At 48.0% G+C, this 23,730-nt stretch overlaps 1 protein-coding gene across 2 annotated transcripts in view; it reads right to left on the reverse strand.

Moving 5' to 3' along the window:
* LOC102448866 (PAS domain containing repressor 1) overlaps window positions 1-23,730 on the reverse strand; it is a 100,297-nt gene that overhangs the window by 48,862 nt on the left and 27,705 nt on the right. The window contains exons 2-7 of one of the 2 annotated variants that reach the window (XM_075941106.2): window positions 15,905-15,961; window positions 13,667-13,821; window positions 10,807-10,898; window positions 7,923-8,012; window positions 4,218-4,338; window positions 2,019-2,132 (exon numbers count right to left, since the gene is read on the reverse strand). In XM_075941106.2, the coding sequence (XP_075797221.2) occupies window positions 2,019-2,132; window positions 4,218-4,338; window positions 7,923-8,012; window positions 10,807-10,898; window positions 13,667-13,821; window positions 15,905-15,936 (604 nt within the window). In that variant the 5' untranslated portion in view covers window positions 15,937-15,961. Of the gene's footprint in view, window positions 1-2,018; window positions 2,133-4,217; window positions 4,339-7,922; window positions 8,013-10,806; window positions 10,899-13,666; window positions 13,822-15,904; window positions 15,962-23,730 lie in introns of those variants that run through there. The other variant, XM_075941108.2, reaches the window with a different exon arrangement.

A 23,730-nucleotide genomic window follows, 5' to 3' on the forward strand; every position in this document is an offset into this window, starting at 1 on the left:
CTAATGAAGCCCGGGATTTGAATTTCCCGGGCTTCATTAGCATAAGCGGGGAGCCACCATTTTTAAATCCCCGCTGCTTCGAACCCCGTGCAGCACGGCTACACGGGGCTCGAACCAGGTAGTTCGGACTAGGTGCCTATTCCGAACTGCCGTTACTCCTCGTGAAACGAGGTGTACCGGTAGTTCGGAATAGGCACCCTAGTCCGAACTACCTAGTTTGAGCCCCGTGTAGCTGCGCTGCACGGGGTTCGAAGCAGCGGGGATTTAAAAATGGCGGCTCCCCGCTTATGGTAATGAAGCCCGGGAAATTCAAATCACGGGCTTCATTAGCAAGTGCGGTATGCATACATTACCCTCCTAGTTCGAACTAGGAGGGTAGTGTAGACATACCCTAAGTGACTGACAGGAGGGGTTGTTTCAAAGTTGTTGATGGAGAAGGGTTGATAACAGGGGTCCTTCTGGAATCTGGCAGCAAACATTGAACCCGCTATGACAGGCTTTCCAAAAGTATGTCTGCTGTCCAAATTACCAGGTGAAAACAGAAGGGAAGTGGGAGAAAGAATGAATGACTGATGCCGTGTCTGAAGCCTGAACACTGTTCCGAGTGTCCAGTACTACAGCTTGTACTGGTTGTTAGCATTAGAGCCAGGCAGACGGGTTGAGCATATTCATGTGGGCATTTTCAACATTAAATCCAGACAACCAGCTTGCTTGCTTCCTTCCTTTCTATTTTATTTCTAGAAAATGGCAATTTTTGCCTCCACAATCCTGGAAGATTCAGGATTTTGCAGACTTCCTATACAAATTGATGGTCAACTACAGTTGCCAGGTATCTGGTTTTGAACCGGACAATCTGTTATTGGAGGGTTCTGTCCAGGAAAAATATTAAGAAAATACCAGACATATAAATGTCCGGTATTTTCTAATTAGGTAAGTGTTATTATTATTAGGAGTATCAATATCTAGTTGCGAACTGCCTGGCTGGTAGAAATGCTCACGCTGTGTGAGTGTGTCTACTAGTCAGGCAATACGCGGGGGAATCGGGGGAGAGGGGAGGGAATCCCAGGGGCCAGACTCCCTCGTGCTTCGCTCCCCACCACGGCCAGCCCCACGCCCCCCAACTCCCTCCCGGCCAGCCCCGTTTTCTGTCAGCTGCCCCTCCCCCGATCTCCCCTGGCCAGTCCTGCTCACCCCAATCAGCCCTGCTTCCCACTGGATGGTCCTCCCCTCCCCCACGATCTCTGGCCAGCCCTGTTCAACCCAATCAGCCCTGCTTCCCACTGGATGGTCCTCCCCTCCCCCACGATCTCCTCTGGCCAGCCCTGCTCACCCCAACCAGCCCTGCTTCCCACTGGACGGTCCCCCCACCCCCCGATCTCCCCCAGCCAGCCCTGCTCACCCCAATCAGCCCTGCTTCCCACTGGACAGTCCTCTCCTCTCCCCCCCCCCCCGATCTCCCCTGGCCAGCCCTGTTCACCCCAATCAGCCCTGCTTCCCACTGGCCGGTCCCCCAACCCCCCGATCTCCCCCGGCTAGCTCTGCTTCCCGCCAGGCGGTTTCCCCCCCAACACACACACACATCCTCCCGGCCAACTCGGCTCCCCTCCTGACTGGTGTTCTCCCCCATCTGAGATCAAGTGTGTCTGGTATTTTTTTTGAAGCCACCTGGTAACCCTAATGGTCACAAAAAAGCATTTCAAATTCTGATCAAATCAGAGCATTTTAGGTTGTTTTGGAGTGAACGGGGCTGTTTCCAAAAACGTGCAGCACCACAAGGCCGAATGCCTGGCTGGTCTGATACAGTCTCTTTGAAAAACAATTGGAGAATTTCACCCCCACCCGTGCAGCCAATGACCACCCCAGCTCTGTCACATGAAATAGACTCTGACCACGCCCAGCGCACACTCCATTCTGTTGTCTACATGTCATTTTTATGTGCAACAAGACATTTAAGGTAGCTCTGGTCAAAACTTAGTGTGAGAGAGACAGAGACAGCGTGCTCTGGAGTCATAACTTACCATGAGTAAAATATTTAAAATCCACTACAAATTTCACATATTCATATGTTAGGGGCTCATTTGGATCTAAGCTTCCTCTTGCTAAATGGCAGCAAAACTCTATTTGCTTTTCAGCTGAAACGAGAGAGAGAGAGAGAGAGAGAGAAGAACATTTTAAATAGTCCCTGTGTTTGCACATTCACACACTCCCTCTATCTAATCTAGCTGGGTTTTTATGAAGACCCCCTCACTCTCATATCTGAGCTCATTCTGTTGGGATGTTCTCGATCTCCCCAAGTACATAAACAGCAGCAAGTGCAGAAACTTGTTTACGTGTCAGACTCGGGAAAAGCATCCCTGGCCCGATTCTCTACGGCCTGTTTGTACTGCTGTACGAGGGCTGAAAGTTTGGCCCTGCTGAAGTCAAAGGGACTTTTGCTACTAATGTCAGCGGGGCCAGGATGGCACTTGAAGTCTTTTAGGGCTTGTTCTAGGCAGTCTGATTTCCAAAAAGCCACTAACTCCTTGCACACTATTTGATCCATGCTGCCCACTAAAGATTTCCTCGTGCGCCATGGGAACTGTAAGTGCACACAAGCAGGGTCTGCACAGACCAGTGAGCCAGCAACACATGGTGCGTTTCAGAAATCACTCCCCCACGCTGCACACAAGTCACTCTGAACCACTGCGGCATTTTGGGCAATGCTTGATATAAACCTGACTGAAAGCCCTGAAAATTTTTCCGTTGACCCAAAAGGGCTTTTACGCAGGCTCACATACAAACGTATATTCTGAGGCACAAACTCTCTGGTTTATACAATCGGCAGCAAGGGTGGCTTTTCCCCGTGAGCCCAAAGCGTAAGCACCAATGAAATTCCAGGTTAAGTCCCATGTCGAGGGCTTAAATGATACTTAAGTAGAGATTTATGAGGCGGGGGGGTCAACGGCCACCGTAGGCACTGGGGCAAGGTGTGTCGGGGGCCTCCATGTCTCCAGGAAGGGAGGGGCCTCAGGTGAAAGGGGCGGGGCTGAGAGCAGCCAGCCCTTAACACCGCCCAGACCACAGCATGCTCCCCCCAGCCCTCAGAGTTGTGTGGAGCACCCGCCACGGCGCTCCTGCGGCAATTGAAAGGGGCCCGAGGCTCCAGCTGCCCCAGTAGCGGCAGTGTCACCAGGAGCTCCAGGCCCTGGGGCAATTGCTCCCTTTGCCACCCCCCATGTCAGGTGGCCTGTTATGAGGCCATATGCTGGCTCTACGCTCACCACTGCCTCCCGCCGACCCTTCTTATGGGGCAAGAGCAGCATACAAGAGCCCTACAACCCCATATCTGGGGGAGGGAGGGCTCTCCCTGCATAGACACTGTGGGAGCTAGTAATAAGGGTGCTTCCGGGGTCCCCATCACTAGGCCCTGCTGGAGGCAGGGCTGAGAGTGGGGCTAGGGACAGGGCTGTAGCACGCAGAGCTGAGGACATCCCAAGTAGCGCTGAGGCCTGTAATATTGACAGGTCATCCAGGGCCTCTCCAGTCCTCTGCATCAGGAGAAAACAAAGTCCCCTCCCCCCTCTCCCCAGCCAACGCTTCCCTCTGGGCTGTGGATTCTGTGTCTCTTAAGGATACGTCTAGACGACAGGCTTCTGTCGACAAAGAGCGTCTAGACGACATCCAGTTCTGTCGACACAGCAAGCCGCTTTGTTGACATGAGAGTGTCGACGCAAAGGACAGTGTGGGTGCAATAAAGCCTTCTGTCGACAGAACTTGATCGACAAAAGGCGTTATTCCTCGTAGAATGAGGCTTACCGCCGTCGACAAAACTGCCGAGTTCTGTCAACGTTACGTTGACAGAACTCAGCGGTACTATAGACGCAGGTATAGTTTTGTCGACAAAAGTCCACTTCTGTCGATAAAACCCTGTAGTCTAGACACACCCTTAGAGGCTCAACAGCAACTCTCACCCCAGCAGAGTAATCTAATGGAGTCAGCTGAAATGCATCCATTTCATTCTTCCGTTGTGATCAGAGATACAGGGCAACCGCAAGAATACAAGGCACATCCCAGGGCAAATTCCAAATGTACTGATGTGCTGCTTTTTTTTTTTTCTTCCAGAAATCTATAAAGGAGCCCAGGTGCTATAGCACAGAAAAGCCAGCACTGTGCCTCTCCAGCGGGCCAGCTGCCCGGTTATTCTCTTCCCCTTAAGCCCAGTCTTGAGAGGTGCTTACTGTTTAGAAAATCAGCTGCAACCGAGTCTGTCATGAGCACCCGTGGAGAAAGAAGCTTGTACACCTCGCTCTGCTCCCGCTCAGGCAGAAAGTTCAATATATTTTGGTCCACCAAATCTGACTGAGACAAAAGAATGCTTTGTCATGTTCAACAGTACAGCATATACCCGCCAAGAGGCGCAAACAGAGGGCAGACCCAACATCCTCACTTAACATAAAGAAGTGACATTGGCCAATGTTACAGTGAAGACAGAGGGAGGAATTGTGATTCTGCCTTCTGTACAGCAAAAATTCATCTTCCTCTCTGCTTGTCTAACATAAATAGATAACAGGCAGTGCTCTTGTAGCTGGGTCCATCCCAGGAAATGAGAGAGACAAGCTGAGGGAAGGAATATCTTTTACTGGATCATCTTTCCTGGGTGACAGAGAGAGATGCTTTCGAGCCACACAGAGCTCTTCTTGAGGGAGGGAAAGCTCAGTGGTTTGAGCATTGGCCTGCTAAACCCAGGGTTGTGAGTTCAATCCTTGTGGAGGCCATTTAGGGATTTGGGGCAAAAATTTGTCAGGGATGGTACTTGGTCCTGCTGTGAAGGCAGGGGGCTGGACTTGATGACCTTTCATGGTCCCTTCCAGTTCTAGGAGATAGGCAATCTCCATTAAAGGTCAGGGAAAGGTTCTCCCAGTGGTACAGCTAAATACACGGTAGAGCTCATAAATATCTGCATTTCACATTCAGGTGCTATTGATGGCATCTGTTAAGTCAGTGTTAATAGCATTTGTCAGTGAATTTCTGAAGTCAAATCTCTTCTGAACACAGTGCCAATTCCAGAATCTACACAAGGGGTGATGGGGTTTTTTTTTTTTCCTTCTCTTCTTGAATTAACCCAACGAGGTTGTAATTTCTAGTGTTGACACTACAGATACATTTGTTCCAGGAAATAAGTATTTGTTGATAGTTTCGTAATAGCAACTAGTGCAGTGCGGAGGAAGGAAGTTTCATTTCCCAAAGGATTTCAAGATTTGGCTTCATTCCAAATTGGGGGGAAAAAACCTGAAAAGTTCAAAATTCTGCATTAAGGAAAATTCGGGATGGGGTGAGGGAAGTGTTGCAGGTTGACTGAAGTGTTTTGTTTCGGTTTCAACTTGTGGATCTATTTTTTATAACACAAGGCAACAAAACAAGATTTGCAAAAGGGAAACAAAACGTACGTTCAGAACCCAAACATTTCTGATCCAAAATAACAGTGAAATCAACCTGATTTCACAAACCATTCAGAGGAACTGCACAGTTCAATGGAAGATGGTTTCAGTGAATCTTCCTTGACCTGCTGTACTAATAAAGCAACTAAGGTTTGTGTCCTGCCTACGGTAGAATTTACAGTCATAGTAAGTTAATGTGTTAAAACATGGCAAAAAATCCGATGAAGACATGCTGTCATATAGGCACGATTGGCACCAAATACTAGAACCAACTATACTTTTGGGGGAATAGCCACAATATCAAATTGCTGCTTACTAGGATTCTTCCCAGAAACTTCTTAGGTCACATACTCTTCTGATGCCCATGTGCTTTTGATCAAAAGTGGGGAGAGTTAGCTCTTGCACCAGCTGCACATTGTTGGAAAATAGCATTATCAAGAGCACATTCCATGACCACAATATTTTCCACAGACTTGGTGGATTAAAAAAACACACATGAGCGGCCTCAGATATACGGTCAAACAAAAAACGTTGGCGACTATTACGCCGCATTTTTTAAAGCTAAATCAGAGAGTCTAATGCAAAATCTATTATTTAGAGATTTCACAGTAATTTTGGACCCTCCCGATGGGTCTGTTGTGTACATACGCTCAGGAATGCATTGCACTCGACCAGTTAGTTCTCTCCTCCATGGCAGACACAACATGGCTAGCATTGTGCATGACAAACGCCAACGGACTGGAAACTGACTACCCTAGGCGTGCGAGGAGATTGTAGCACGGGATGGGTTTCTCGGTAAATGTGTAGTCACGTTTTGGGTCACGGTGAAGTAGCTGACAGACCAGCAGGCCCCATGTAAGGAATGCTGTAACTCCTGGTATGCAGTGTGGCCAGGTGTAATACTCAGGTATCATAGAATCATAGAACACTAGGACTGAAAGGGACCTCGAGAGGTCATCGAGTCCAGTCCCCTACCCTCATGGCAGGACCAAATACTGTCTAGACCATCCCTGACAGACATTTATGTAACCTACTCTTAAATATCTCCAGAGATGGAGATTCCACAACCTCCATGGACAATTTATTCCAGGCCTGGGCAATTTATTCCAGGTATGTAGTATTACTAGCCCAAAAGGAAGGTAGGATTTGAAAAAAAAGGCCAAATATCAGTCATGCTATATACCCTGCTCATGCACACTTGTGCTGGCTAAGTCGCTAAGGGTATGTCTCCACAGCAAAGTTATTTTGAAATAACAGCCGTTATTTAGACTTTGTGTAGACTTTCCTAGAGTCTACACAAGCCAACTGCTATTTCGAAATTAATTTGAAATAGCGGAGGGCTTATTTCAAAATTGGTAAACCTCATTCCACGAGGAATAGCGCCAATTTCGAAATTGCTATTTCAAAATAAGCGCTGTGTAGACGCTTATTTCGAAATAGGGGGCCTCCAGCACTTCCCACGGTGCCCTGCTGGCCGCTCTGGCCACAAGGTAATTTCTAACCTGATGCCATACCGGAACCAGTTCCGTCTGGCCTTAAATGCGATTCAGCGTCCAGTCCGTGTGGATGCAATATTTCGAACTAGCAAAAAGCTATTTCAAATTGCATTTTGTGTGTAGACGCGTTATTTCGAAATAATATATTTCGAAATAACGATTTCAAAATTAGATATTTGGAAATAACGCTGTAGAGTAGACATACCCTAAGACACTACAGTTTCGGCAAAAAGCTTTTTCTTGCACACGGCTGAATTCTGACCCCCGGTAGTCAATGGAAGTCTTGCAGTTGAAATAGCACATATTCTGAGGCCATGTCTACACGAGGGAACTACTTTGAAATAGCTAAATTCAACTTAATAACTGCCGATTTTACAAAATCAAAATAGCATGTCCTTCCTATGGGGAAGCCTCGAAATGAGTCCAAGGCAGGGTCTGATATTGTGGATGTGCTACCTCGACTTAGAGCCCCAGGAAGCCCTAGGGAGTAATTAATTCGAATGACTCTGGGAGAGTAGTTATTGCGAAACAGCGGCAGCGGCGCGTCCACATGACCGCTATCTCGAAAGTAACGTTATTCTTCATGGAAAGCAGGAGTACGGCTTTAGAAACAAGCAGCCCCTTATTTTGAAATAACGGGGGGCTTGGTTGTGTGGATGCTCCACTTATAAATTCAACCTAAGGGGGGTTATTTCAAAATAATGGCCTAGTGTAGACCAGGGCTGAGGGACCAATGGGGACGGGGTGGTAGAATTTGCTCCTTTAGGGCAATTTTAGCGTCAGATTGTGCTAAGTAGGCAGAAGTCCACCTGGAGGATGTATCTGAGGTATATCACATGGCCCCGGAAGAGTTCTGCATAATGCCTGGGCTTTCCTGGGCTAAGGGAGGGGTACATGCCCACCCCTGCCAAGGCATGATGTTCTCAAGCCTCAGAGAAGATGTAACACTTTAGACATTCTAAAGTAAAAATCCGATGTCCAAGCATTATATTATGGTGTTAGAGCTTACCGGTAAATGTCCGAGAAGAGAGGAGACGCTATCAGATACATAAATAATAATCCCGTCAGTGGTAAGTGCAATGAGAAATCCATCTAATGCCTAGTGAGAAAAGGCAGGGAAAAAAATAAGAATGTACCTGAACTTTAAATACAATATAAAGGTGATTTTGCCCCTCCCCCAAAGCGATGTCTCTAAGGATATGTCTAGACTACATGGCTCCATCAACGGAGCCATGTAGATTAGGTTTCTAGACATAGGGAAATGAAGCAGTGATTTAAATAATCGCCGCTTCATTTACATCAAAATGGCTGCCATGCTGTGCCGATCAGCTGTTTGGCAGCACAGCGCGGTAGTCTGGATGCTTTGCAGTCGACAAAGGAAACCCTTGTCAACCACCCCGGTAAACCTCATTCTACGAGGTTTCCCTTGTCGACTGCAGAGCGTCCAGACTACCACGCTGTGCCGCCAAACAGCTGATCGGCACAGCGCGGCGGCCATTTTGATGTAAATGAAACAGCGATTGTTTAAATCGCCGCTTCATTTCCCTATGTCTAGAAACCTAATCTACATGGCTCCGTCAACAGAGCCATGTAGTCTAGACATACCCTAACAGTCTGCAACCAACACACATCCACTGTGCTTCAGCATAGGATGAATACTAAACATGGCGTCTCGTTCAGGGTCCTTCCAGCTAATGACTTTCCCGGGAACATTAATTCAACTTGCATTTCGCAGCCATGGAATCCTGATATAACATGAAGCAAGATACAGGACACCTGGGGCCTCTCTCGAGGCCCATACAATCCTGCTGACTGGGGTGATGCCGATGGAGCAAGTTACGCAATCGTTAACCCGCTGATGAACACTAAATGCCATCCTGGTGAGCACGGGATGGAAACGACAGACACACACAGACGGTGCAACAGCCGCCCACGAGATTTTAAAAGGGATCGATTTTGCTTTGCACCGTGGAACCGATGATTGAAACAATCGTTTTTTAGCTTAGTTTGGTTTCTCTTTCTCATCTCCGGCGGCTGCTTCTCCTTCTCCCTTGCTCTAGGACTGTGTGGCTGGGTGAGTGCTACTGAGCTAGCAAGGCCCAAAAGCATCTGAGCTTGCACGAGGGGGAACTCGCACTGCAGCTGAAGTTCTCTTTCCCTTCGTTCTGCATCAGTGTGTTTCCTTCCTGCATTACCAGCCCATTCCCCTCTTCTTCTGCACCAGCAAGGTCAGGAACATCTTATCTTTGGCTAGCACAACAAACAAAGCAATCTCCTCCAAAGCCTCGCTGTGTAGTTTAGCTCACGGGGAGCAGGGCTGGATGGTTAGGCACTATCCATTCTCCCTTTCCCCATCACTTCATCTCACTCGCTCTGCCCTCGCTAATCAAAAGAAAAGGGCCAAACTGTCTCAGCGCAGATTAGCAAACCAGCCTGGGGTATGAATGGCCCCCTTGCAGCAAGCGCTGTTCCAAACTCCTCTCATGGACGCTGCTCAGGCTGGGGGCTGTTTTGGTTCAACCGAAAACGTGGGACTAGTTGGGTGAGAGCAACTCCCGGAAAGAACGAGCAGATTTCTTCACCCATGACGCCCGGGTGAAAAGGACTAACCAAGACACTGCAATGCCACCCCACCGATGCCCTTAACAGTGCCACTGCCTTCCCAGGATGGGCGAACGCGCCGCCGTCGCGGCATGCTACACGGAACCCGGCGCAGGCTTCTCGCAGAACATCTCAGCTCCTCTACAGCCCGTGTCTCTCCTCGCTAGGAACGCTGGGGCGAGAGCCAGGGTCTTGCTCCTTTGCGAGTGTCACTGAAAGCATTCAGGAGCGGCCGGAGGCCAGCTGTGGCAGCTGGCGCCCCAGGCGGAAGGCGTGATCGGCGCCCCCGCCTGCACGGCCGTCAATGGCCGTGACATCATCATCGGGTGCCCGGGCCAGCGGCGCCATAGGCAACTGCCTAGTTCACCTAGGCTCACAGGCCGCCCCTGAAAGCATTACTGGCAAAAGGAGTGGGATTCGCAGGGCCCGGTTTAGCCACAAAACAGGCAAGGCATGGGACACGCAACAGCAGTGTGGACTTTTCCACCCTGCCCTCCGACGGGCTTCAGGCTACACCTGGGAGGCAGCGGGTTCTCTGCTGAGACTGTCAGCTCGGTTGACTGTTCTGTGAGGGGGGTCCTGCCCTTTTCCTCCCCCCACTGCATTTGCATAAGAACATAAGAACAGCCATACTGAGTCAGACCAAAGATCCATCTAGCCCAGTGTCCTGTGTTCCAATGCCAGATGCCCCGAAGGGAGTGAACAGAACAGGGAATCATCATGTGACCCCCTCCCCTGTCACCCATTTCCGGCCCCGACAAACAGAAGCTAGGGACACCATTCCTACCCATCCTGGCTAATAGCCAGTGATGGACCTATCCTTCATGAATTTATCTAGCTCCTTTTAGAATCCCGTTAAAGTCCTGGGCTTCACAACATCCTCTGGCAAGGAGTTCCACAGGTTGACCGTGCACTGCCTGAAGAAAAACTTCCTTTTGTTTTAAATCTGCTATGTATTAATTTCATTTGGCAACCCTTAGTTTGCCACCCGTTCAAAGCCAGACAAGGTTGATAGTGACAGAGAATTGTTTATCGTCCCTAAACTCTGGACGAGGCAGGGAGTGTCTTTTTATTCTGAGTTAGTACAACCAGGACCTGCCCCATGAGTGAAGCTCCCAAGCCCATCCCGCAAACAATAAGAGGAACAGTAATAATCCGACAACAGTCTCATACTCTCCAGGCATGAGCTACGTGGTCTCAGACTTTGCTAGTGCAATGCCTGAGAGAGAAAAGGCACCGTACGTCTGAGCCCTCCAGTGCCCTGCCCTCATAAATCTTTCATTTCTTCTCACCTCTAACATCAACTGGGTGAACTCCTCATTGCTAAGAAACGAAGGCTTCCAGTCTTGCCTAATCTCACAGGCCTCGGTCTGTGCTGTGATTTCTGAAAGAGAAAACAGCAGAGGAGTGACAGGACTCACTTCAGTCGGGTTGCTTTTCATTTCTGAGGTAACCCTAGACCTTTCCCGAAGGGCTCCGATGGACTTCACCTTCCGGGGCCCTCCTAAATAGAAGTCTCGGGTCCATCGTTGTACGGATGTCACTGGGAAGATCAAGAAAAGGGGCAGATATAAAGGAGGTGTGAGAAGAAATAGTTTTAAAATGAAGGTCAGGGCCTGAATTCTGTGGTCAGAGTAAACTCCTCTCAGAGCGCAAGGTTACTCCAGACTAAGAGAGCTACGGTTGGCAGAAATACTTGACCTCAGATCTGAAATTACCTCCCAAGGAGGGAGAATTACTCAATTCATGGTGCTGTCCACACCTATTCAGGGCAGATGCAGCACAGGCGGCCACCTGAGGCATCCCCTAGCCCTTGTGAGGCCAGACGCCAGCTGTCCCTTGTTCAGCTGGTGGGTGACATACTCCATAAGGCTCCAAGCAACTGGATATGGAAATACCTTCCCCCCACATGACACAAAGTTCTTCTGAGGCCTTTGCCTGGTAGCCACTGGCTTGCTCTGCTTGGTGCGTAACCTCAGCTCCTGCGCAGAGGGATGAGGGATAGCCCTGAAGTGAGTCCTCTGGTGCCCTTTCCCCTAGGGTCTGTCTAGACTGCATCCTTCTGTCAGCAGAGGGATGCAGATTAGGCAGGTCGACATCGCAAATGAAGTGGGGATTTAAATATCCCGTGCCTAATTTGCATAAAAATGGCCACCGTTTTTGCCAACTCAGCACTTTGTCGGCAAAAAGCAGCAGTTTAGAGGGGGATCTGTGGAGAAAACATGCCTTTTTCGACAGATCCTGTAAACCTCCTTGCAGGAGGCAAGGGAAAAAGGCGTTCTTTCTTGACAGATCCCCCTTTAGACTGCTGCTTTTTGCAGACAAAGTGCTGAGTCGGCAAAACGGTGGCCATTTTTATGTAAATTAGGCACGGGATATTTAAATCCCCACTTTATTTGTAATGTCGACCTGCCTAATCTGCATCCCTCTGCCGACAGAAGGATGCAGTCTAGACATACCCCTACTGACAATCCAGGGAAGGTGGGGAGGAAAAATGAGTCTTAGCAGGTCTGTGGAGGAGAAGCGAGAGAAGGAAAGAAAGGGCTGGGAGTCAGGAGAAAGCAAACAGCAAAGGGGCCATGAGGAGGAAGAGATATGGGTACAAAGAGTTTGCGGAGAGAGACCGGGTCACGGATCACATAGCAGGGTCCAGGACATCTGGGCGACAGGGAAGCGATGGAGAACTGGACACCAGAACCTGGCAGAGCAGCAAAGGAGGGAGAGAAGAGGCAGAGCAAAGAGGATTCAAGGCAGAGCAGAAGAGGCAAGGGGATGCCACAGAGAGGAACAAGGAATTAGAAAATGTAGAGGGGGGACAGGGACCTCCTTAGGCTTTATGGGGCTCTAGTGCTATTACCTGGGTGCCCCATGGCAGCCCGGGGTAAGGATGGCCCTGACTGGGGAGCAAGGGACAAGGAGAGGGAAGCAAGCCAAGAGATGCAAGGAACTAGGGAGGGCAGAGGTGGGACTAGAGTCTGTAATTAGACACCCGGTGAGGTTCTGGCCTAGGGTTGCACATTACAGCATCCGGGCCCCGAGAGGTATCTTGCCCACCCCGGCTAGAGGTTGAATTCTCTGGTGCAGCGTTACACCACAAGCTGTGCCTGCCTGTTAAACCACAACCCCTCCCCCTCCTGCATCCCAACTCCCTCCCCCAGGTCACCATTCAAACCCTCTGACCCCCCGCTACCCTGCCTGTGGTGTAACACTGCGTCGGAGAATTCAGCCTCTAGCCCAGGGCTGGGCAAGATTCCTCTCGCGGGCCGGATCTGGCCGGCCAAGCCACTGGAATCCGGCCCGTGGACACCCTGCCAGGACCCTCAGGCACACAGCAGCTGCTGCTTTCAACCCAGGGCTGCTGCATGTGGCTCTCTGCTCTGGAGGGAGGGAGGGAGGGAGAAGGCTTCGTGTGCTCTCTCCACCCCCAGCCTAATCCTCAGCTCCTATTGGCTTGAAACAACCAGCCAATAGGAGCTGCAAGATTGGCCTGGGGTCTGGGGGCAGCGCAAGCCTCTCCCCACTCCTGGAGCTGAGAGCCACATGGAGGGAGTAGGATGCAGTTTTACCCAATCTGGGGCTGCATCAGGCAGGGTGCCCAGCCTGCCTTGGGGGTGCTGCAGGTCACCATCCAAAACCTCTGCACCCCCCTTCCCCAGGTCACAACTCCCTCCCAGACCCTGTACCCCCCCCACAAACCTCCCCCAGGCCAGAATCCTCTCCTGCACCCCGACCCCTTCCCTCACCCTGCACCGCAACCTCCTGACCCAGATCACAACCCCCTCCCTCACCCAGACTCCCTCTTAGACCTCACATTGTCATCTGCACCCCAGTCCCTTACCCCATGTGCCCTTCTGCACCCAACCTCCATTCTAGACCCCGCACTTCCTCCACAGAAAAGTGCAGATCTTGGCCACTTTCCAAAACTTTGGAGTGGCCCCCTACCAAAAATTATTGCCTCCTCCTGCTCTAGCCTCCCCTGCGGCCCCAGTCTGGCTAGGATGCCTTCCTCTCCTCACCGCGGTGCTGTTTTGCCACTCAGTGTCCCTGTTCTCACCAGAAATGGAGGGCTAGCCAGCTGCTCTGATGACCCCCTTTGCAATTCCCACATTCTTCCGGGAGGCTGGCAAGAGCAGGCCGAGCGCTATCCAATACCTTTCTGTTTCTGCAAGAAGTCAATGGTCCGCTGCAATATTGTGGACTTGTCCATCTTGAGAGGGTGGCCATGACCCTGCAGCATTGTGCAGAGCTCTTTGATGAGGACATTGAACTGGTCTCGCCTTTTCTTTTCAGATTTGTTGCGTGATGCCCTGGTTGATCAAAGCACAAACACCATTAAGGAAAGCAAGGGGGCTACGTCTTGATCCTACAAGCTGCTGAGCAGCTCAGACTGAGGCTACATCTACACGACCTCCGTCATCAATACTCTGAGATCGATCCACCAGCAGTCGATTTAGTAGGTCTAGTGAAGACCTGTCAAATCAATCGCAAATCGTTCTTTTTTACTCTACCCTGGATGAGACACCACAGTAATTCAACGTAAGGTAGGTTGACTCCAGCTATGTTATTCATGTAGCTAGAGTTGGTAGCTTAGGTCAACTTTCTCTGGTATTGTAGCCTGAGCAAAGTACGATAGCACATGCTTAACTTTAAGCACATGAACAGTTCTATGGGCTTCAATAGGTCTACTCAGATGCTTAGAGCTAAATGTATTTTTGAGAACTTTGCTGGATTGGGCCCAGAGTACCCAGCAGGTCACAGCAGGATCAAGCTCAGAAAGAACAAGGAACATCTGGAAGTTGGAAAAGTCATGTATATTCTTTGGAGTAAATACATTTGTTTATTCAGGGGATTTGGTTGGTTGGTTTGGGGTGTTTTTTTTAAACCCGAGCAGTTTAATTTTTTTCGTTTGCTGCCAATTTAAAAGGAATATTTTAAATATTGCTTTGGGTCAAACCAAAAACAATTGTTTCAATTTTCTAGTAAATCAAAAAGTTGAAACAAATGTAACATCAAGTTAAACGAAACATTTTTGTGACGATAAAAATTAAAAAGGTTCAATTTTGACCCATTTAAAATTAAAAATAAAGTCTTTAAAGTAAAATAAAAAAGTTGTCATTTCAAACTGAAAAATTGAAATGTTTCACTTTCTCCAAATTTTTTGTGTTACTGAAACAATTCAGTGAAACAGACATGAATTTACAAAACATTTTGATGTCACCAAACCTGTACTTTTCAGACAAAAAAGTTTCATAGGAAAAATTTCACCCATTACACACATTATTTTCAAAGAAGCCTCTGAAATTGCACCCACAACTGAGTATACTTATAGTTTTCCAAGTAGTTTCTTTATGCCTGTATTTTTGCACAATGTGTGCCAAACCAGGTGAGAGACCAAGTTCCTGCTTTCAGCATGCAAGTGTAGCATGCACACACCAGTTTGTGCCCAGAAAAACTTGGCTGTGAAAAAACTGCACAAAACTTGAGGCCCCACAATAGTTTGAAAATCTGAACTGAGCAGTACCGTGATATGTGAAGAAACCACACACCAACTTCCAACCTGCCCTGAGTATGGTTAAGAAGGTTTTAATCACGTTTTCCCCTTTGGTAAAATCAATAGTAAAGCAGGAAGCGTGCCCATGTGCAATCTCTAGCATAAGAGTCCACTTCATGCTACTATCACAAATAACCCTACTATGCAGCAGCCAGGCGCCAGTTGTAATTAAAACCTTTGACAAATGTATTCCTCTCGGCAAGCGCGTCTCATCTGGAAGTTTGGAACACGTATTATAGAAAGCCCACACAGGTTCAGATTTAGAATCAAACACCCCACACCAGATTTGGGGGGGGAGTCTCAGACCCACTTACTTGGGCACATTTGTATTTGGAGTGAAAGTCCAAAGAAAAATTAGAAAGGTCACAGTTTTATTAAGAGAGATGAATTCACATCCGGAGTTAATTTGGAACCTCCTTTAAGCTTCACAGAGAAACCATCCTCCAACAAGGTATTAAATCAAACCAGTGAAATCTCCAACGAGGAGCAGTGAATCATCATAACAAACAGGAATGAGATGATCAGTGATCCTGAGGGCAAGAGAGTGTGACCTAGCAATCTCAGAGCGTCGATTAGCCTCTCCTTGGGCATCAGCTACACCTCTGGGTGATGAAAGAGGCTGCATATTTGTCCCTGCGCTAACTCTGACATATAAAGAATGCAATCTGGCTAGCTGGGATCTGGCTAATTCAGTGGGAGTTTTGCCTTTCACATCCACAGTAGGTGAATGAGGCTCCAAACAGAATTCCAATCACCATGCAAGCAAATCTTGTTACATTTCCACATACAAGAGCGATTTAATGCACACCGCTCCAAAGGCTCTGTGCGCCCTTCCCTACCTCTTTGCCCTGTCCTTCTCATCTTCATCCATCAGCTCGTTTACACGACACAGGGTTCTGGAAGGAAAAAAGCAAGGGTTACCTCCTTTAAGACCTGGGAAGCGTTGTCCAATTACACTGAACTTGGCAAGTCGGAACGGTTGACTCTCATGCTCAAAATAATTAAAACCCAGGTTATTCATTTAGTTTCTCTCCAAACCTTCCCCTACTTTGATGGTGCACTTCCTTGTACCCAGAATACTCAGCATTGAGAAGTGATAATGGGCTAGCCCTCAAAAGGCATCGCAATACTTCTGTGCAGAAAAAAAATTATGAAATACGTTCTAGGGCAAATTCTGCCCAGAGATTCGCGTATTTATCTGAGCACAAGGAGGGCCGAGGGGACGTTTTGCATAGTTAAAAAGGAGAGCCAGTTTCAGCATAGGGTCCGTGCCAGTCTGTGCTAGCACAAGGTGCTGTTGCTGGTACAGGTTTGACCTCTCTGGTCCGGCAACAGCTGGCAGAACCACGGATGTTCCTGGACCAGAGAACCTCAGCAGCTGGGAGCAGGGGCTGGCATGGAATTCGGCAGCAGAGGGGCTGATGGCTGGGCACCTGTCCAGGTCTGGAGCCAGGCGTGGAGCTGGGCCAGCGGCTGGAGTCCAGCTAGGGCTGGGAGTGGAGCCGGGCTGGCGGTCAGGGGGCCAGCATTGACCTTCCCTGGACCAGCAAACTCCCTTGTTCAAGACCAGTCAGGTCCTGAGGGTGCTGGCCCAGGGAGATCCAAGCTGTAAAACCACCAGGGTGGAACTGCAGTGGCGGAAAGTAGCTGAACCCTCCCTTGCAGTAGAAGGATGAGGGGGGAACAGGCAGCCAGTGCAGTCCATAAAGGGAGTGGCATTCAGCAACAAGAAGGCAGTCGAGCCTGCCAAGGTATTCAAAGGGCCACTGAAGAAAATGAAAACACTGGCCCTGACTTCAGTGGGCTTTGCATCAGGCTCCTTGTGCATCACCCCAGCAGCCGCCTGACATGGTAAATTCATAGAGGAAACCCATGGAGGTTGGGTCCATCAATGGCTATTAGCCAGGATGGGTAGGGAGGGTGTCCCTGGCCTGTTTGTCAGGGTTGGGAATGGCCGACAGCGGGCGGATCACGTGATGATTCCCGGTGCTGTTCCCTCCCTCTGGGGCAACTGGAGTTGGCCACTGTCAGCCGACAGGACACCGGGCTAGATGGACCCTTGGTCTGACCCAGGCTGGCCGCTCTTATGTTCTTAAGTTCACGGTAAATAGCTGTACACTAAAGCTGTTGCCCACCTGGCATTAAACCTGGGAGAGGGTGTTGACAGCTCCTGGCCTCCCTGGGGCACAGGGAAGTGTCATTGGCGCCTCTTCGTACCATGTGAGGTGGGTCTAGGCCCTGGGCGTTATTTTATTCTACATCCTTCCACTGCCCAGGTCAGGGCCGCAGGGCCTGACAGCTGCCGCCAGGAGCACTGCGCACTGGATCTGGATGAAGTGGTGGAAAATTGAACACCAGGGTAACGTCTTCACTGGCAATTTACTGTCTGTGACTCAGATTGGGCAATCCGGATTCAGTCACATTCCAGAGCTGGACAACCCCGCCCCGACCATCCCACGTCCTTCGTCTCCCAGAGACAGGCTTGGCCAGGTCACAGCCCGCCTCCCGGTGCTCCAAAACCAGCCCCCAAATCGACGGGAATCTACTCCCGTCATGGACTTCAGCAGGCAATCAGCATCCATGCTGCTCGCCAGTATTTTTGATGGCAAGCCCCTGGCACTACCCCCAGTGTCCCCAGGGACATGCTGGATTGGACCGATCCAAATATTTTCCTCTGCTGTGTGCCAGCTCCAACCCCAAATGACACCATAGAGCTGCCCACAGCTCAGAGGGAAAAGATGCTGCCTGCATTAAACCCGAGATTTTCCAACTCTGGGTAGCCTCCTCTCCCCTGACCAGGAACACCCCTCACCACAAGAGGCAAACCGGGCAAAGGGAATGAACAAAAGGATTAATTTCTTCCCAAAAGGTAACGGCACATCACAGGAAGGGAGTGGTTCCAGGTCACACAGTGCCCCGAGCCACTGACCGCACACAACCGAATCAGAAATCACCCGCTTTACTCCTCAGATTCACCGGCGCAGACGGACAGGGGAAGGTAAACACTTCTTATCACCATGTAAACAGAGATGAGGCAAAATTAATCCTTCCCGGGAGAACACGTTCAGTTAACCCACCCCTGTACTGCGACTAGCAGGCAGCAGCTAATAAAAGCTGACAAGTTCTATCACACTTAAGAAAATGCTCCCTGTTAACCCGTCAAAGCTCAGCAAAGCCTCCAAGGACCAAAGATAATGGGTCACATTCTGGGCTCATTCACACCACATGCAACTCCTCTAACTCCAGTTACCCAAAGCCCTCATCTAGACCAGTGTTTCTCAACCAGCGGTATGAGTACCCTTAGGGGCTACTCGAGAGAGGTCCGGAGGGTACATCAACACAAGTGAAATCTAGAGAAAACAGAATTTTTGTTTTAAGTTTTACAGCTCTTTTATTATTTTTGTACTTTTTATACCCAAAAATTTCATCACCCGCTTGGCTACGATTAAGTTGTTTAAACAAATGTGTTGCAATGGTAGAAAAACATGGTGGCTGTGTCTAGACTGGCCAGTTTTTCCAGAAAATCAGCCGCTTTTCCGGAAAAACTTGCCAGCTGTCTACACTGGCCGCTTGAATTTCCGCAAAATCACTGACTTTCTACTGTCTTGGTTTTTCATCGGCTCCCCCTGGGTTCAAAGGGCAGGTCTACACTGCGCAGCTATTTCGGGATGCCGGAGTATCCCAAAATAGCTATCTCGAGTCTTCACAGCAAGCCCGTTCTTTCAGGCTCGCTATTCTGATGTCCTTGTAAACTTCATTCTACGAGGAGTAAGGGACGTTTTGGAATAGCGATTTATTTCGAAATTTGGCGCTGTGTAGACAGTGCCAAATGATGAAATAAGCTATTTCGGAATAGCACTGAAATAAGATACACAATGTGCATAGCTCCAATTGCGTATCTTATTTTGAGTTACAGTGCAGTGTAGACACACCCTTGAGAGTTTGGACCTGAAAGAAGGGGACAGTTGCTTCCTACGCAGACACTGAAAGAGCATTTCCTGTCTCCTCCTGGCCACAGACACATCTGTATTTGTAACTATGTAGGAGGATGTGGAAGGAGGGAAGGGAGGGGACTGAAAAGGTGTTTGCCATAGTGCATGGAGAGAGATTCCTCAGGAACCCGTTTGGACAGGGTTTTAGCTAAACTATCTGGCCCACAGGGTGGGAAAAAGTTGCACCAAAACAGTGAAGTTCAAGACAGTTTATGGTGTGTTCTTGTGACAAACAGTCATGGCTCTGAGTCTATTTTATACCGGCTTTACTCATTCTTCCAGCCAAAACTCTGCCCTCAGATCTCCACGTTCATCTCTCAGCGCGAGCGTAAATATGCATCCAAAGATGGACTTGGACTCCTTTTACATGATCACCACTCTCCAACTGCTCTTGAGGTAAAAGCGCATGAGCTCTCTGAGCTTCATTTTAAGTCCAAAGATTTTAATTCTTTTAATTCTTTTCTTTTCCTCACATCTTCTTGTCCCTTTGCCATGCACATTATTTCTCAATTGCCCAATTTTGTCATCTCTCTTCTTTCCGCAAGTCATTGGTAGTCCCCACAAAAGCCCTTAGAGCTGAGACTTTTCTTGTTTCAAAGGAGAGAAGTTCACACACAAAAAACCCCACTCTGAGTACAGCTGAACCCACGATAATTTCAGGGTCATCATCGACAACGATGATAATCGGTTGGCTTATCAAACTTAGAGACTATTTCATCCCACCAAGCTGTTCAAGTTGTCAGCTCTGTTCTATAGCCCAGTGATACGCAACCCACAGGTCGCAACCCTCAAAGGGGTCACGGATGTCTTCCTGAGGGGTCACAGTGCTTAGATCCAGCTGGCTGGGGGTTGGTAGATGTGCGGCGCGGCACTTAGATCCAGCTGGTCGGGGGCTGGGCCCAGCAGTTGGAGGCCCCTGCGGCGCAGGGGTCGCAGATCAAATAAGGTTGCACACCACTGCTATAGCCTCACGGTTCTTCTGTTTGCTCTTATCACTGAGCCTAGAGAATCAATTTGAGATGCAGTAACAAGCTCCTGACATTGCCATTCAGTACAAATTGGCAAAATAGGAAGGTGAACCATTGACAATGTCTATATCTTGGGTATATGAAGAAAAAAGCAGTTTGTTCATGGTCCACCTTAGTTCAAAGCATTTCAACTGGAGACACAATGACAAGGCTGGTCCAAGCACTGACATTGCTTTTGGTGGATGTAAAGTATGTACCTTGTGAAAAGCAGACGAGAAAGATTTGGGGATTGAAAATAAGGGCTCTCTGCTGAATACCATGAGTAACACAGACAGAAAGCCAACAATATTAAGCAATTGTGAGTATACACTGAAAAGGAAGAGGGAGTCTATAAGTAACTTGAGACAAATCAAACTCCAGTTCATTAGCGCCACGCTCTTTTATGTCATCAGGTCTGCATTGAGAATTTAATTCAGGGAACTTGTTCAATTGCAGCTCTCTCTTGGGGACTCAGAGACCTCCTGAAGAATAGCAGTACACGAGAAAACCATTCAAAGCTTATGTTGAGTTCTTTCCATGTTGTATGTTTTAATAATTTAACCTATGTTAGCTTTGTTACTGTTTCCCGTTTGGAACACGTAATTTCAGAATCACACAGACACAGCTTTATGCAACGACTGGTGAAACCGCAATGAAACTGCAGCTGAAAACACCACCTACATAACAAGTGTCAGTATGATGGGTCTAACACTCCTAATCTTCACTTACATCATCTTTATACCAATTTATCTGCTTTTACTTCAATGGAATTATTACCCGTTTATCCTAGCAGGAGAGGAGAATGAGACCGCAATGTATTTATGTTCTCTTGCTGACCTATAAATAGTATAGTACTTCTGCTCTTAGCTGAAATGGCTTATATCTCCATTAACTTTATTTTTGCAAACTGTCTTAGGGCACAGCTACACAGCAGGGCTAAACTCGAATTAAGCTACGCAACTTCAGCTACATCAACTGTGTATCTTAAGTCGAAATAGTTTAACTCATTTTTTGGCACTGTCTACACAGTAGGAAGATAACAGAAGAACACTCTTCCTTTGACTTCCCTTACTCCTCATGAAATGAGGGTTACAGGAGTCGGAATAAAAAGTCCTCCAGCTCAACATGATTTCGAAATAAAGTCTTGTAATGTAGTCGCGCTCTTTGTTATTTTGGAATAACGTCAGTTATCCTGACATAACACTGCTGTGTAGAAATAGCCTTAAAGACTAGACCTCCGGATGGATGAACCACCCAGAAATTCTCCTGAAGTTCAAGCATTTTGGAGCTATATGTGCATATTATTTTTAATGTCGAGAAAAGTTTTTATGCCCTTGATTAACTTAGTGGGACAAAAAAGGGGTAGGGGATCAGAATAGGCTGGTTGTGGATTTTACTCGAATTTTCCAAAAAATGTAATTTTGGGCTGAGGCCACAATTAGAAAAATTCAGCCAAAGTGAGGAATTTCCCCCAAGTCGTGACTCAAACCAAAGGGTTATAAGGAAGCCTTCTCTGGTTGTCTCTGCAGAGAAGTTTCCATCAGCCTCTACAGGTGGCAATCTTCTGCATCAGCCTTAACAGCTGAATAAAGAGCAGCTTCGTCTCCAGCAATAATACCTAGCTCTTAAACAGCACTTTGCATGGGTGTATCTCAATGCACTTTAAGAAGGAGATAAGTAGAGTTATTGCTCTGTTACAGACATGCCAGTTTCAGCCTTGGGGAAGCTGGTGGGGGGTACCAGGCTGCTCCTTGGGAGTCAGGGCCAGGACTCAAACCAACAGCCCCAGGGTGCTGGAGGCAAATGCCCTAGGCACAAGAGAGAGCCACCACTTGTCCAAAGCCAACCAGCAGCTCAGCTGCAGAGAACAGACCACATCTCTCCTGAGGGTAAGTGCATGCTCTGCTCAAGATGCTTTAGGTAACGAGCCAAGTCTACACTAGGGGAGAAAGTCGACCTAAGACACGCAACTCCAGCTATGTGAATAGCGAAGCTGGAGTCAAAGTACATTGGTTCGAATTTCTGTGGCGTATCCACTGTGCGAGGTCAATGGGAGAAACTCTCCTGTTGACTTCCCTTACTTCTCATGATCCAGTGGAGCACTGTAGCTGATGGAACTGTGATCAGTGGTTGATTTAGCCAGTCCTTACTAGACCTGCCTAATCAAACCCCGGGAGATTGATCTCTACAGTGTCAATCTCCCGGTAAGTGGACACAAGACAATAATCTGTTGACGTCTAGCAGGCCTGAATTAAGAGTAATGCACTACAATCTATACCACTACAAAGTGGATGTGAAAATTCAGGTTTGTATATCCATCTTGTACATGCATAAACAATTACACAAGATGCATGGCTCTGGACAATTAAGCTCCATGTGCCTATCCTTATGGGATACAGCCAACAATAGTCAGAGATAGTTTGAATCAACAAGAGACCAAGACAGCAGTAGGTGAAAGAAAAGAAAAGTCTAAAAATCAATACAAATGTCTTAAATGTATAGGCCATGAAAGAATGAATGCTTTTTGCAAGATGCAGCAGAATGGTGAGCTGTAAAAAGACCAGAAAGGGTTCTCTTAAAGACAAAATATTCTTAACTGGATTAAGCACTTCAGAGCTACATTTAGTACTAAGTGCCCCGTGTCTTGTAAGATGGAGCTAAATATAGTACTCGGAATACTTAAGAATAGTATCATAAGGGTTATGGCTAATCTTAATGGCGGCAGACTAGCAGCAGAATACTGTAGGTTTCTTATAAGATGGTTCCGTCTATAACTATTTAAAACAATTACATCTTTTACTTAAACTAGATCAATAATCAGAGGGATCAAGATTTGTTTCTGGGCAACTGAACAACCTCCCCTGAAAGGCTCAGAACGATTCCGGAACCTCTCTGAGTGCAGGAATGCAGCAACAAGATAACTCTGTCGTCAGACCCCCGCAATTTGTTATTTTGTGCTGGTACCTGCAGAGAAATGTGGATTTCATCAGTCTTGCAGCCCTCAGAGGAGAAGAAGTTCTCACTCCACCCCTCCAAGTTGTCTCTCCCTATTATCACCAGAAGAGTTTAGAAAACAGGCCATTTTTAAGGGTACATTACATTTTAGAATCTTCACAGTGTTTCAAGTCATTTCAAGGGTTTCAGAAAGGGGACTACAGCAGGCCAGTTATAATAAGATACAGGTGACTCCCCAGTAGCTCAATGAATAGCTGAAATGCTGTTTCATGCTAGTGGCAATATACTGGCATAATCAACCCCCATAGCCTGCCAAAAAATAACATAATCCCTTTGCTTTGCAGAACTTAAAAAAATAACATCTCTGCTTGTCTGAATTCAGGAGACATCCGGGTCTGTGGAGCTTTGGCTGCAGAAATGTATATTTATTAGTGTACTGCAGTCTGCAAATCAGCAATTAATATAACCCACAGGGACAAACAGTAGTCCTGTGGCTCCCTACGGTACGTCTACACAGCAACATGATTTCGAAATAACTAGTGTTATTTCCAAATATCTTAGTCCGCGTCTACACAGCCGGCAGTTATTTCGAAATAATGTCGAAATGCTGTCAAGCTGGAGGACTGCTTACTCCAGCTCCTGCAACCCTCATTGGATGAGGAGTAAGGGGAGTCAGAGAAGAGTGCTCTATTTTGAAATAAGTGCTGTGTA

The sequence above is a fragment of the Pelodiscus sinensis genome, chromosome 13 (assembly GCF_052426305.1).
Source record: "Pelodiscus sinensis isolate ZL-2025 chromosome 13, ASM5242630v1, whole genome shotgun sequence".
Taxonomy (NCBI): Eukaryota; Metazoa; Chordata; order Testudines; family Trionychidae; genus Pelodiscus; species Pelodiscus sinensis.